This window comes from Salvelinus alpinus, chromosome 5 (genome assembly GCF_045679555.1).
Source record: "Salvelinus alpinus chromosome 5, SLU_Salpinus.1, whole genome shotgun sequence".
Classification (NCBI taxonomy): Eukaryota; Metazoa; Chordata; class Actinopteri; order Salmoniformes; family Salmonidae; genus Salvelinus; species Salvelinus alpinus.
Genome location: NC_092090.1, coordinates 101,860,553 through 101,876,653, shown reverse-complemented (window position 1 = coordinate 101,876,653; position 16,101 = coordinate 101,860,553). Strand labels below are relative to the sequence as shown.

Below are 16,101 nucleotides of genomic sequence, written 5' to 3'. Positions count from 1 at the left end.
TACGTATTAACATAATGATTGGGAATACGTATTAACATAATGATTGGGAATACGTATTAACATAATGATTGGGAATACGTATTAACATAATGATTAGGAATACGTATTAACATAATGATTGGGAATACGTATTAACATAATGATTAGGAATACGTATTAACATAATGATTAGGAATACGTATTAACATAATGATTAGGAATACGTATTAACATAATGATTAGGAATACGTATTAACATAATGATTAGGAATACGTATTAACATAATGATTAGGAATACGTATTAACATAATGATTGGGAATACGTATTAACATAATGATTAGGAATACGTATTAACATAATGATTGGGAATACGTATTAACATAATGATTGGGAATACGTATTAACATAATGATTAGGAATACGTATTAACATAATGATTAGGAATACGTATTAACATAATGATTAGGAATACGTATTAACATAATGATTAGGAATACGTATTAACATAATGATTAGGAATACGTATTAACATAATGATTAGGAATACGTATTAACATAATGATTGGGAATACGTATTAACATAATGAATAGGAATACGTATTAACATAATGATTGGGAATACGTATTAACATAATCATTGGGAATACGTATTAACATAATGATTAGGAATACGTATTAACATAATGATTAGGAATACGTATTAACATAATGATTGGGAATACGTATTAACATAATGATTAGGAATACGTATTAACATAATGATTAGGAATACGTATTAACATAATGATTAGGAATATCAGACAGTAAAAAAAAACTGAACAAAGACACAAAAGACTGACATGTTACATGAGTTACAGAGATCACATGACACATTGGGATCAGAAGTCACATGACACATTGGGATCAGAAGTCACATGACACATTGGGATCAGAAGTCACATGACACATTGGGATCAGAAGTCACATGACACATTGGGATCAGAAGTCACATGACACATTGGGATCAGAAGTCACATGACACATTGGGATCAGAAGTCACATGACACATTGGGATCAGAGATCACATGACACATTGGGAACTCAGTCTCAGAGATCACGACAGGCATCAGCTAACGGACACACACAACTGTAAATAAATAATGAGACGTTTGCCCTGCTGGCCTTCAGGTCTCAGATGAAAGAAAGTGCATCTCTGTGTCCACGTTGGGGGCCTGGCATTCTGTCTCCCCCCCCTCCCTTCCTGCCTCCCCCACCCTCCCCCTGCCCCTCCCTCTCCCTTGGCCCTGCGGGCTGAAGACAGAGGGGAAGGCATTTTTAAAGGCCTTTCTGAAGTTGTTGCCCATGAAAGCGTAGACCAGAGGGTTGACAGAAGAGTTGGAGTAGGACATGCAGTGGGCCCAGATCTTCACCTGGCAAACAAAACAAAACCAGCACTTTATTTACACGTGCATTAAAAAAAAATATGTATAATAATAATTTATCCAGGTAGGCTAGTTGAGAACAAGTTCTCATTTACAACTACGACCTGGCCAAGATAAAGTAAAGCAGTGTGACAAAAACAACAACACAGAGTTACACATGGAATAAACAAACGTACAGTCAATAACACAATAGAAAAATCTGTATACAGTGTGTACAAATGTAGTAAGATTAGGGAGGTAAGGCAATAAATAGGCCAGGGAGGCGAAGTAATTACAATATACTAATTAAACGCTGGAGTGATTGATGTGCAGAAGATGAATGTGCAAGTAGAGATACTTGTCACGCCCTGACCTTAGAAAGCCTTGTTATTCTCTGCTTTGGTTAGGTCAGGGTGTGACTAGGGTGGGTACTCTAGTTTTTGTATTTCTATGTTTGCCTGGTATGGTTCCCAATCAGAGGCAGCTGTCTATCGTTGTCTCTGATAGGGGATCATATTTAGGCAGCCTTTTCCCACCTGTTGTTTGTGGGATCTTGTTTTTGTGTAGTGCCTGTGAGCACTCCATTACTTCACGTTTCGTTTGTTTCCGTATTTGTTTTGGTGAGTTTCATTTATTAAAACATGTGGAACTCTGCGGCGCCTTGGTCGGTGATCTGTTTGTTAACTTGGCTTTCAAAGACTTTAGAAAGGCAGGGTAGGATAGATATAGTTCTATAACAGTTTGGGTCTAAGGTGTCTCCCCCTTTGAAGTGGGGGATGACCGCGGCAGCTCTCCAATCTATGGGGATCTCAGACGATACGAAAAAGAGGTTGGTAATAGGGGTTGCAACATTTGCAGCGGATCATTTTAGAAAGAGAGGGTCAAGATTGTCTAGCCCAGCTGATTTGTAGGGGTCCAGGTTTTGCAGCTCTTTCAGAACATCAGCTGTCTGGATTTGGGTGAAGGAGAAGTGGGGGAGGTTTGGACGAGTTGCTGTGGGGGGTGCAGAGCAGTTGACCGGGGTTGGGGTAGCCAGGTGGAAAGCATGGCCAGCTGTAGAAAAATGCTTATTGAAAGTCTCAATTATCGTGGATTTATCGGTGGTAACAGTGTTTACAAGCCTCAGTGCAGTGGGCAGATAATGTGTGTGAGATTGAGGGCATCTAGCTTAGATTGTAGGACGGACAGGGTGTTAACTTCTTTGATATAGGGGGCAGCATTTTCACTTTTGGATGAATTGCGTGCCCAGAGTGAACTGCCTCCTACTCTGGTCAGATGCTAATATATGCATATTATTATTACTATTGGATAGAAACACTATGAAGTTTCTAAAACTGTTTGAATTATATCTGTGAGTAAAACAGAACTCATATGGTCTGTCTGTCTGTCTGTCTGTCTGTCTACACCACCCTTGTATTAGTCCCTTCTCCTTTAGTCAACCTCACTAGTTCCCACTAGAGTTATCCTATTGCCTATTCATTAAATGGAGACAGACAGACACAGACAGACACAGACATACACAGACAGACACAGACAGACACAGATAGACACAGACAGACAGACAGAGTTACCTTGTAGAGTGTGTTGGGCAGACAGACAAACAAAGTTACCTTGTAGAGTGCGTAGGAGCGCAGGTGTGGTCCGAAGGCCTGGAGCAGGATGCAGATCTGGATGGGTCCCCAGCACACAGTGAACAGAGCCACCATCACCACCACCATCCTAGAGACACGAGCCCTGACTGTTGCACCACGCTCTGCTTGGGCTGTTACCTACAGGGGGTAGGGGTTAAGGTTAGGGGAAGGTTAGGGTTAGGTTAGGGGTTAGAGTAAGGGATCGGCAGGGTGTGTTGTCTAACTACCTGGTAGTTGCTGTCGGCGGGCTGTACCGAGGGCTGTCCCATGCGTTTGATCATGAAGGCGTAACAGAAGCAGATGGTGATGAGAGGTAACAGGTAGACAGCCAGGAAGCTGTAAAGGATAAACGCTCTCTGGATGCGGGCTGAAGGAAACACTTCACTGCAGTAGGTCTGGGGACCGAACCAACAGCCTTCCTCTAAACGCTGATACACAGCTATAGGCACTGACAGCAGGAGAGAACCTGGGGGAAGGATGGAGAGATGGAGAGATGAGAGATGGAGATGAACCTGGGGGAAGGATGGAGAGATGGAGAGATGAGAGATGGAGATGAACCTGGGGGAAGGATGGAGAGATGGAGATGAACCTGGGGGAAGGATGGAGGAAGGATTTGAAATGATCAAATATACAGACAACAAATTCCAATTGGCTATACTAAAACTCTTTAACATCGTCCTTAGCTCTGGCATCTTCCCCAATATTTGGAACCAAGGACTGATCACCCCAATCCACAAAAGTGGAGACAAATTTGACCCCAATAACTACCGTGGAATATGCGTCAACAGTAACCTTGGGAAAATACTCTGCATTATCATTAACAGCAGACTCGTACATTTCCTCAATGAAAACAATGTACTGAGCAAATGTCAAATTGGCTTTTTACCAAATTACCGTACAACAGACCATGTATTCACCCTACACACCCTAATTGACAACCAAACAAACCAAAACAAAGGCAAAGTCTTCTCATGCTTTGTTGATTTCAAAAAAGCCTTCGACTCAATTTGGCATGAGGGTCTGCTATACAAATTGATGGAAAGTGGTGTTGGGGGAAAAACATACGACATTATAAAATCCATGTACACAAACAACAAGTGTGCGGTTAAAATTGGCAAAAAACACACACATTTCTTCACACAGGGTCGTGGGGTGAGACAGGGATGCAGCTTAAGCCCCACCCTCTTCAACATATATATCAACGAATTGGCGAGGGCATTAGAACAGTCTGCAGCACCTGGCCTCACCCTACTAGAATCCGAAGTCAAATGTCTACTGTTTGCTGATGATCTGGTGCTTCTGTCACCAACCAAGGAGGGCCTACAGCAGCACCTAGATCTTCTGCACAGATTCTGTCAGACCTGGGCCCTGACAGTAAATCTCAGTAAGACCAAAATAATGGTGTTCCAAAAAAGGTCCAGTCGCCAGGACCACAAATTCCATCTAGACACCGTTGCCCTAGAGCACACAAAAAACTATACATACCTCGGCCTAAACCTCAGCACCACAGGTAACTTCCACAAAGCTGTGAACGATCTGAGAGACAAGGCAAGAAGGGCATTCTATGCCATCAAAAGGAACATAAATTTCAACATACCAATTAGGATCTGGCTAAAAATACTTGAATCAGTCATAGAGCCCATTGCCCTTTATGGTTGTGAGGTCTGGGGTCCGCTCACCAACCAAGATTTCACAAAATGGGACAAACACCAAATTGAGACTCTGCATGCAGAATTCTGCAAAAATATCCTCCGTGTACAACGTAGAACACCAAATAATGCATGCAGAGCAGAATTAGGCCGATACCCACTAATTATCAAAATCCAGAAAAGAGCCGTTAAATTCTACAACCACCTAAAAGGAAGCGATTCCCAAACCTTCCATAACAAAGCCATCACCTACAGAGAGATGAACCTGGAGAAGAGTCCCCTAAGCAAGCTGGTCCTGAGGGCTCTGTTCACAAACACAAACACACCCCACAGAGCCCCAGGACAGCAGCACAATTAGACCCAACCAAATCATGAGAAAACAAAAAGATAATTACTTGACACATTGGAAAGAATTAACAAAAAAACAGAGCAAACTAGAATGCTATTTGTCCCTAAACAGAGAGTACACAGTGGCAGAATACCTGACCACTGTGACTGACCCAAACTTAAGGAAAGCTTTGACTATGTACAGACTCAGTGAGCATAGCCTTGCTATTGAGAAAGGCCGCCGTAGGCAGACATGGCTCTCAAGAGAAGACAGGCTATGTGCTCACTGCCCACAAAATGAGGTGGAAACTGAGCTGCACTTCCTAACCTCCTGCCCAATGTATGACCATATTAGAGACACATATTTCCCTCAGATTACACAGATCCACAAAGAATTCGAAACCAAATCCAATTTTGATAAACTCCCATATCTACTGGGTGAAATTCCACAGTGTGCCATCACAGCAGCAAGATTTGTGACCTGTTGCCACAAGAAAAGGGCAACCAGTGAAGAACAAACACCATTGTAAATACAACCCATATTTATGTTTATTTATTTTAACTTGTGTGCTTTAACCATTTGTACATTGCTACAACACTGTATATATATATAATATGACACTTGTAATGTCTTTATTGCTTTGAAACTTCTGTATGTGTAATGTTTACTGTTAATTTGTATTGTTTATTTCACTTTTGTATATTATCTACCTCACTTGCTTTGGCAATGTTAACACATGTTTCCCATGCCAATAAAGCCCCTTGAATTGAATTGAATTGATATAGAGATGGAGAGATATAGAGATGGAGAGATATAGAGATGGAGAGACAGAGATGGAGAGATATAGATATGGAGAGATATAGATATAGAGATATAGAGATGGAGAGATATAGATATGGAGAGACAGAGATGGAGAGATATAGAGATGGAGAGATATAGAGATGGAGAGACAGAGATGGAGAGATATAGATATGGAGAGATGTATTGCACAGATCTGGAAATGTTACAGAATAGATGTGAGTGAGAGTGAGAGTGAGAGTGAGAGTGTGTGTGTGTGTGTGAGTGAGTGAGTGAGTGAGTGAGTGAGTGAGTGAGTGAGTGAGTGAGTGAGTGAGTGAGTGAGTGAGTGAGTGAGTGAGTGAGTGAGTGAGTGAGTGAGTGAGTGAGTGAGTGAGTGAGTGAGTGAGTGAGTGAGTGAGTGAGTGAGTGAGTGAGTGAGTGAGTGAGTGTGTGTGTGTGTGTGTGTGTGTGTGTGTGTGTGTGTGTGTGTGTGTGTGTGTGTGTGTGTGTGTGTGTGTGTGTGTGTGTGTGTGTGTGTGTGTGTGTGTGTGTACCGATCCAGATGGAAACAGACACCGTCACGGCCATGCGAGGGGTGCGGTGGCGTAGAGACTGTAGAGGGTAGACGGTCACGTAGCAACGGTCAACACTCATAGCAGACAGAGTTACACAAGTCGCCTGGGCTGTCACCTGGAACACACAGATAAACAGGTCACCTGGAACACACAGTTACACAGGTCACCTGGAACACAGAGATAAACAGGTCACCTGGAACACACAGATAAACAGGTCACCTGGAACACACAGATAAACAGGTCACCTGGAACACACAGATAAACAGGTCACCTGGAACACACAGATAAACAGGTCACCTGGAACACACAGATAAACAGGTTGCCTGGAACACACAGTTACACAAGTCGCCTGGGCTGTCACCTGGAACACACAGATAAACATGTCGCCTGGGCTGTGACCTGGAACACACAGATAAACAGGTCACCTGGAACACACAGTTACACAGGTCGCCTGGGCTGTCACCTGGAACACACAGATAAACAAGTCGCCTGGGCTGTCACCTGGAACACACAGATAAACAGGTCACCTGGAACACACAGTTACACAGGTCACCTGGAACACAGAGATAAACAGGTCACCTGGAACACACAGATAAACAGGTCACCTGGAACACACAGATAAACAGGTCACCTGGAACACACAGATAAACAGGTCACCTGGAACACACAGATAAACAGGTCACCTGGAACACACAGATAAACAGGTTGCCTGCAACACACAGTTACACAAGTCGCCTGGGCTGTCACCTGGAACACACAGATAAACATGTCGCCTGGGCTGTCACCTGGAACACACAGATAAACATGTCGCCTGGGCTGTGACCTGGAACACACAGATAAACAGGTCACCTGGAACACACAGTTACACAGGTCGCCTGGGCTGTCACCTGGAACAGACAGATAAACAAGTCGCCTGGGCTGTCACCTGGAACACACAGATAAACAGGTCACCTGGAACACACAGATAAACAGGTCACCTGGAACACACAGATAAACAGGTCACCTGGAACACACAGATAAACAGGTCGCCTGGGCTGTCACCTGGAACACACAGTTACACAAGTCGCCTGGGCTGTCACCTGGAACACACAGATAAACAGGTTGCCTGGGATGTGACCTGGAACACACAGATAAACAGGTCGCCTGGGCTGTCACCTGGAACACACAGTTACACAGGTCGCCTGGGCTGTCACCTGGAACACACAGATAAACAGGTCGCCTGGGCTGTCACCTGGAACACACAGATAAACAGGTCGCCTGGGCTGTCACCTGGAACACACATATAAACAGGTCGCCTGGGCTGTCACCTGGAACACACAGTTACACAGGTCGCCTGGGCTGTCACCTGGAACACACAGTTACACAGGTCGCCTGGGCTGTCACCTGGAACACACAGTTACACAGGTCGCCTGGGCTGTCACCTGGAACACACAGTTACACAGGTCGCCTGGGCTGTCACCTGGAACACACAGATAAACAGGTCGCCTGGGCTGTCACCTGGAACACACAGATAAACAGGTCGCCTGGGCTGTCACCTGGAACACTACACTCAAACACTAATCACTATTGAATTTTTACAATAATTTAGTTAAAAGCACAAAAATCAGATAGTTGACAGTCTGTGGTTTGTGACCCACCTGTTGTAGGTAGCTGACAGTCTGTGGTTTGTGAACCACCTGTTGTAGGTAGCTGACAGTCTGTGGTTTGTGACCCACCTGTTGTAGGTAGCTGACAGTCTGTGGTGTGTGACCCACCTGTTGTAGGTAGCTGACAGTCTGTGGTTTGTGACCCACCTGTTGTAGGTAGCTGACAGTCTGTGGTTTGTGACCCACCTGTTGTAGGTAGCTGACAGTCTGTGGTTTGTGACCCACCTGTTGTAGGTAGCTGACAGTCTGTGGTGTGTGACCCACCTGTTGTAGGTAGCTGACAGTCTGTGGTTTGTGACCCACCTGTTGTAGGTAGCTGACAGTCTGTGGTTTGTGACCCACCTGTTGTAGGTAGCTGACAGTCTGTGGTTTGTGACCCACCTGTTGTAGGTAGCTGACAGTCTGTGGTTTGTGACCCACCTGTTGTAGGTAGCTGACAGTCTGTGGTTTGTGACCCACCTGTTGTAGGTAGCTGACAGTCTGTGGTTTGTGACCCACCTGTTGTAGGTAGCTGACAGTCTGTGGTTTGTGACCCACCTGTTGTAGGTAGCTGACAGTCTGTGGTTTGTGACCCACCTGTTGTAGGTAGCTGACAGTCTGTGGTTTGTGACCCACCTGTTGTAGGTAGCTGACAGTCTGTGGTTTGTGACCCACCTGTTGTAGGTAGCTGACAGTCTGTGGTTTGTGACCCACCTGTTGTAGGTAGCTGACAGTCTGTGGTTTGTGACCCACCTGTTGTAGGTAGCTGACAGTCTGTGGTTTGTGACCCACCTGTTGTAGGTAGCTGACAGTCTGTGGTTTGTGACCCACCTGTTGTAGGTAGCTGACAGTCTGTGGTTTGTGACCCACCTGTTGTAGGTAGCTGACAGTCTGTGGTTTGTGACCCACCTGTTGTAGGTAGCTGACAGTCTGTGGTTTGTGACCCACCTGTTGTAGGTAGCTGACAGTCTGTGGTTTGTGACCCACCTGTTGTAGGTAGCTGACAGTCTGTGGTTTGTGACCCACCTGTTGTAGGTAGCTGACAGTCTGTGGTGTGTGACCCACCTGTTGTAGGTAGCTGACAGTCTGTGGTTTGTGACCCACCTGTTGTAGGTAGCTGACAGTCTGTGTTTTGTGACCCACCTGTTGTAGGTAGCTGACAGTCTGTGGTTTGTGACCCACCTGTTGTAGGTAGCTGACAGTCTGTGGTTTGTGACCCACCTGTTGTAGGTAGCTGACAGTCTGTGGTTTGTGACCCACCTGTTGTAGGTAGCTGACAGTCTGTGGTGTGTGACCCACCTGTTGTAGGTAGCTGACAGTCTGTGGTTTGTGACCCACCTGTTGTAGGTAGCTGAGAGTCTGTGGTTTGTGACCCACCTGTTGTAGGTAGCTGACAGTCTGTGGTGTGTGACCCACCTGTTGTAGGTAGCTGACAGTCTGTGGTTTGTGACCCACCTGTTGTAGGTAGCTGACAGTCTGTGGTTTGTGACCCACCTGTTGTAGGTAGCTGACAGTCTGTGGTTTGTGACCCACCTGTTGTAGGTAGCTGACAGTCTGTGGTTTGTGACCCACCTGTTGTAGGTAGCTGACAGTCTGTGGTTTGTGACCCACCTGTTGTAGGTAGCTGACAGTCTGTGGTGTGTGACCCACCTGTTGTAGGTAGCTGACAGTCTGTGGTTTGTGACCCACCTGTTGTAGGTAGCTGACAGTCTGTGGTTTGTGACCCACCTGTTGTAGGTAGCTGACAGTCTGTGGTTTGTGACCCACCTGTTGTAGGTAGCTGACAGTCTGTGGTTTGTGACCCACCTGTTGTAGGTAGCTGACAGTCTGTGGTTTGTGACCCACCTGTTGTAGGTAGCTGACAGTCTGTGGTTTGTGACCCACCTGTTGTAGGTAGCTGACAGTCTGTGGTTTGTGACCCACCTGTTGTAGGTAGCTGACAGTCTGTGGTTTGTGACCCACCTGTTGTAGGTAGCTGACAGTCTGTGGTTTGTGACCCACCTGTTGTAGGTAGCTGACAGTCTGTGGTTTGTGACCCACCTGTTGTAGGTAGCTGACAGTCTGTGGTTTGTGACCCACCTGTTGTAGGTAGCTGACAGTCTGTGGTTTGTGACCCACCTGTTGTAGGTAGCTGACAGTCTGTGGTTTGTGACCCACCTGTTGTAGGTAGCTGACAGTCTGTGGTTTGTGACCCACCTGTTGTAGGTAGCTGACAGTCTGTGGTTTGTGACCCACCTGTTGTAGGTAGCTGACAGTCTGTGGTGTGTGACCCACCTGTTGTAGGTAGCTGACAGTCTGTGGTTTGTGACCCACCTGTTGTAGGTAGCTGACAGTCTGTGGTTTGTGACCCACCTGTTGTAGGTAGCTGACAGTCTGTGGTTTGTGACCCACCTGTTGTAGGTAGCTGACAGTCTGTGGTTTGTGACCCACCTGTTGTAGGTAGCTGACAGTCTGTGGTTTGTGACCCACCTGTTGTAGGTAGCTGACAGTCTGTGGTTTGTGACCCACCTGTTGTAGGTAGCTGACAGTCTGTGGTGTGTGACCCACCTGTTGTAGGTAGCTGACAGTCTGTGGTTTGTGACCCACCTGTTGTAGGTAGCTGACAGTCTGTGGTTTGTGACCCACCTGTTGTAGGTAGCTGACAGTCTGTGGTTTGTGACCCACCTGTTGTAGGTAGCTGACAGTCTGTGGTTTGTGACCCACCTGTTGTAGGTAGCTGACAGTCTGTGGTGTGTGACCCACCTGTTGTAGGTAGCTGACAGTCTGTGGTTTGTGACCCACCTGTTGTAGGTAGCTGACAGTCTGTGGTTTGTGACCCACCTGTTGTAGGTAGCTGACAGTCTGTGGTTTGTGACCCACCTGTTGTAGGTAGCTGACAGTCTGTGGTGTGTGACCCACCTGTTGTAGGTAGCTGACAGTCTGTGGTTTGTGACCCACCTGTTGTAGGTAGCTGACAGTCTGTGGTTTGTGACCCACCTGTTGTAGGTAGCTGACAGTCTGTGGTGTGTGACCCACCTGTTGTAGGTAGCTGACAGTCTGTGGTGTGTGACCCACCTGTTGTAGGTAGCTGACAGTCTGTGGTTTGTGACCCACCTGTTGTAGGTAGCTGACAGTCTGTGGTTTGTGACCCACCTGTTGTAGGTAGCTGACAGTCTGTGGTTTGTGACCCACCTGTTGTAGGTAGCTGACAGTCTGTGGTTTGTGACCCACCTGTTGTAGGTAGCTGACAGTCTGTGGTTTGTGACCCACCTGTTGTAGGTAGCTGACAGTCTGTGGTTTGTGACCCACCTGTTGTAGGTAGCTGACAGTCTGTGGTTTGTGACCCACCTGTTGTAGGTAGCTGACAGTCTGTGGTTTGTGACCCACCTGTTGTAGGTAGCTGACCAGACGACACATGAAGTCTCCGAACACCCAGCTCGGCAGGGGGTACAGGGTAGCGGTGAAGGGAACACAACACACCAGGAACATAATGTCTGTGGTGGCCAGGTTCACTGCAGCAACCACAGAGAGGTTAGAGGGTAGAGGGTAGCCAGGGACACAGGACAGAGAGGTTAGAGGGTAGCCAGGGACACAGGACAGAGAGGTTAGAGGGTAGAGGGTAGCCAGGGACACAGGACAGAGAGGTTAGAGGTTAGAGGGTAGCCAGGGACACAGGACATAGAGGTTAGAGGGTAGAGGGTAGCCAGGGACACAGGACAGAGAGGTTAGAGGGTAGAGGGTAGCCAGGGACACAGGACAGAGAGGTTAGAGGTTAGAGGGTAGCCAGGGACACAGGACAGAGAGGGTAGAGGTTAGAGATTAGCCAGGGACACAGGACAGAGAGGTTAGAGGTTAGAGGGTAGCCAGGGACACAGGACAGAGAGGTTAGAGGTTAGAGGGTAGCCAGGGACACAGGACAGAGATGTTAGAGGGTAGAGGGTAGCCAGGGACACAGGACAGAGAGGTTAGAGGGTAGCCAGGGACACAGAACAGAGAGGTTAGAGGGTAGCCAGGAACACAGGACAGAGAGGTTAGAGGGTAGAGGGTAGCCAGGGACACAGGACAGAGAGGTTAGAGGGTAGCCAGGGACATAGGACAGAGAGGGTAGAGGGTAGCCAGGGACACAGGACAGAGAGGGTAGAGGTTAGAGATTAGCCAGGGACACAGGACAGAGAGGTTAGAGGTTAGAGGGTAGCCAGGGACACAGGACAGAGAGGTTAGAGGTTAGAGGGTAGCCAGGGACACAGGACAGAGATGTTAGAGGGTAGAGGGTAGCCAGGGACACAGGACAGAGAGGTTAGAGGGTAGCCAGGGACACAGAACAGAGAGGTTAGAGGGTAGCCAGGAACACAGGACAGAGAGGTTAGAGGGTAGAGGGTAGCCAGGGACACAGGACAGAGAGGTTAGAGGGTAGCCAGGGACATAGGACAGAGAGGGTAGAGGGTAGCGTTGAAGGGGACACAACACACCATGAACAAGATGTCTTTTTCACTGCAGAGACACGGCACAAAGAGTACAAACAGAGTTAACGTAACAGAGTTAACGTAACAGAGTTAACGTAACAGAGTTGACGTAACAGAGTTGACGTAACAGAGTTAACGTAATAGAGTTAACGTAACAGAGTTGACGTAACAGAGTTAACGTAACAGTGTTGACGTAACAGAGTTGACGTAACAGAGTTTACATAACAGAGTTAACGTAACAAAGTTGACATAACAGAGTAGACGTAACAGAGTTGACGTAATAGAGTTGATGTAAGAGTTGCCATTACTGAGTCAACATAACAGAGTTGACATAACAGAGTTGACATAACATAGTTGACATAACATAGTTGACATAACAGGGTTGACATAACAGAGTTGACATAACAGGGTTGACGTAACAGAGTTAACATAACAGAGTTGACGTAACAGAGTTGACATAACAGAGTTGACGTAACAGAGTTGACATAACAGAGTTGACATAACAGAGTTGACATAACAGAGTTGACATAACAGAGTTGACGTAACAGAGTTGACATAACAGAGTTGACGTAACAGAGTTGATGTAAGAGTTGCCATTACTGAGTCAACATAACAGAGTTGACTTAACAGAGTTGACGTAACAGAGTTGATGTAAGAGTTGCCATTACTGAGTCAACATAACAGAGTTGACTTAACAGAGTTGACGTAACAGAGTTGATGTAAGAGTTGCCATTACTGAGTCAACATAACAGAGTTAACGTAACAGAGTTGACGTACATAACAGAGTTGACGTAACAGAGTTGACATAACAGAGTTGACGTAACAGAGTTGACGTAACAGAGTTGACGTAATAGAGTTGACGTAACAGAGTTGACGTAACAGGGTTGACGTAACAGAGTTGACGTAACGGAGTTGACATAACAGAGTTGACGTAACAGAGTTGACATAACAGAGTTGACATACAGAACAGTACCTATATAGAAGTTGGTGACGGTCCTCATCTGCTGGTGCCTGGTGATAACGTGGATGACCAGAGAGTTTCCCACCAGGCCGACCAGCATGATGAGGCTGAACAGGGTGGGCACCAGCCAGGCATCCACCAGCACCGGGGGTCCCTGCACATCCTGGTCCTCCAGAGAGGCTGACTGGTTACACAGTAAGCCTGAGAGGTCCGTTACGGCCAGGGGACGGAGGCTGCTGGGACCGGTCTCCACAGGGCTGTCCGTCATTATGTACTAAGTACTGCAGCTAGTCCACTGATCTAGAATAAGCAATAGTGGAAAAGGGATGTTAACATTTTTGGTTCTATAATATTTTTTTCAAATTCATGTTCCAATCAAACTGAGACAAAAACATTTATTTACTGGATCTAAACCAGGTAAATAAAGGGGGAAATAATATCTAATTTCTGTTTGATCTGTGCTTGAATCATTTATCAAAGGCAGAGGTCGTGTCACCTGTTCGGAGTATTCCTCTTTTAGCTCACTCCTACCAAGATGTTCTGGACACTCGACGACCAGTTCAGATCTCACACAGGAGATGGTCAATGTTCGCTCCAGTGTCCTCTTCCACCCTGGTCAATGTTCACTCCAGTGTCCTCCTCCACCCTGGTCAATGTTCACTCCAGTGTCCTCCTCCACCCTGGTCAATGTTCGCTCCAGTGTCCTCCTCCACCCTGGTCAATGTTCGCTCCAGTGTCCTCCTCCACCCTGGTCAATGGTCGCTCCAGTGTCCTCCTCCACCCTGGTCAATGTTCGCTCCAGTGTCCTCCTCCACCCTGGTCAATGTTCGCTCCAGTGTCCTCCTCCACCCTGGTCAATGTTCGCTCCAGTGTCCTCCTCCACCCTGGTCAATGGTCGCTCCAGTGTCCTCCTCCACCCTGGTCAATGTTCGCTCCAGTGTCCTCCTCCACCCTGGTCAATGGTCGCTCCAGTGTCCTCCTTCACCCTGGTCAATCTGTAAAATATCAGCTCTCAGTTCAAAGCACTCTGTCAAAGCCACAGCCATGGACAGACAGACAGCACTGACTTCAGAGGTAGAGAGAAGAGAGGGAAGGAGAGAGAAGAGAGGGGAGGGGGGAGAAGAGAGGGGAGTGGGGAGAAGAGAACAGAGGGGTAGAGAGAAGAGAGGGGAGGAGAGAGAAGAGAGGGGAGGAGAGAGAAGAGAGGGGAGGGGAGGAGAGAGAAGAGAGGGGAGGAGAGAGAAGAGAGGGGAGGAGAGAGAAGAGAGGGGAGGAGAGAGAAGAGAGGGGAGGGGGAGAGAGAAGAGAGGGGAGGGGGGAGAGAGAAGAGAGGGGAGGGGGAGAGGTTGGGTAGTCAGTCAGTCAGACAGGTTGGGTAGTCAGTCAGTCAGACAGTCAGTCAGACAGGTTGGGTAGTCAGTCAGTCAGACAGGTTGGGTAGTCAGTCAGTCAGACAGGTTGGGTAGTCAGTCAGTCAGTCAGTCAGTCAGACAGTCAGTCAGACAGGTTGGGTAGCCAGTCAGACAAACAATCAGTCAGACAGGTTGGGTAGTCAGTCAGTCAGTCAGACAGTCAGTCAGACAGGTTGGGTCGTCAGTCAGTCAGACAGGTTGGGTAGTCAGTCAGTCAGACAGGTTGGGTAGTCAGTCAGTCAGACAGGTTGGGTAGTCAGTCAGTCAAACAGGTTGGGTAGCCAGTCAGACAAACAATCAGTCATTCAGGTTGGGTAGTCAGTCAGTCAGGTAGCCATTCAGGTTGGGTAGCCAGTCAGTCAGGTAGCCAGTCAGTCAGGTAGTCAGTCAGTCAGGTAGCCAGTCAGTCAGGTAGCCAGTCAGTCAGGTAGTCAGTCAGTCAGGTAGCCAGTCAGTCAGGTAGCCATTCAGGTTGGGTAGCCAGTCAGTCAGGTAGTCAGTCAGTCAGGTAGTCAGTCAGTCAGGTAGCCAGTCAGTCAGGTAGCCATTCAGGTTGGGTAGCCAGTCAGTCAGGTAGTCAGTCAGTCAGGTAGTCAGTCAGTCAGGTAGCCAGTCAGTCAGGTAGCCAGTCAGTCAGGTAGTCAGTCAGGTAGCCAGTCAGTCAGGTAGCCATTCAGGTTGGGTAGCCAGTCAGTCAGGTAGCCAGTTACAATGAAGACTGATGTAGTGATGTGTCATTTTAATGTCATATCTTGAACAGTGTTGAACATCATTTTACAGTCTGTCTATTATGATGAACTGTTATGGAATACTGACTTCCTCCAAGCTCTCTCTCTCTCTGCCAGACAACGGGTCATAGTGGCCATTCCCACATGCTGGGAGGGAAACCATGTTGCAAGTTTCTATGTATATGTCACAGGCCCAAGTACAGTGAAATGCCTCTCTTGCAGCTCTAACCAGACAAGGCCGTAATAAATAACAATGTAATACTACAAATAAAAAGGGAGAACAAAAACACACAAGATATAAAAATAAGAACACAAAGTACACAAGCATACAAGTTAATACCATACTATATACAGGGTCAGGTTAATACCATACTATATACAGGGTCAGTTAATACCATACTATATACAGGGTCAGGTTAATACCATACTATATACAGGGTCAGTTAATACCATACTATATACAGGGTCAGTTAATACCATACTATATACAGGGTCAGTTCAGTACCATACTATATACAGGGTCAGGTTAATACCATACTATATACAGGGTCAGGTTAATACCATACTATATACAGGGTCAGTTAATACC

At 46.8% G+C, this 16,101-nt stretch overlaps 1 protein-coding gene across 1 annotated transcript in view; it reads right to left on the bottom strand.

Moving 5' to 3' along the window:
• Positions 1-469: 469 nt before the first annotated feature.
• The window catches only part of LOC139577356 (G-protein coupled receptor 54-like), a 30,970-nt gene continuing 15,338 nt past the window's right edge, over positions 470-16,101 (bottom strand). The window contains exons 2-8 of the mRNA XM_071404413.1: positions 13,869-14,367; positions 13,385-13,672; positions 11,336-11,460; positions 6,324-6,459; positions 3,240-3,478; positions 2,992-3,150; positions 470-1,390 (exon numbers count right to left, since the gene is read on the bottom strand). Of these exons, the coding sequence (XP_071260514.1) occupies positions 1,145-1,390; positions 2,992-3,150; positions 3,240-3,478; positions 6,324-6,459; positions 11,336-11,460; positions 13,385-13,640 (1,161 nt within the window). The 5' untranslated portion in view covers positions 13,641-13,672; positions 13,869-14,367 and the 3' untranslated portion in view covers positions 470-1,144. The remainder of the gene's footprint in view (positions 1,391-2,991; positions 3,151-3,239; positions 3,479-6,323; positions 6,460-11,335; positions 11,461-13,384; positions 13,673-13,868; positions 14,368-16,101) is intronic.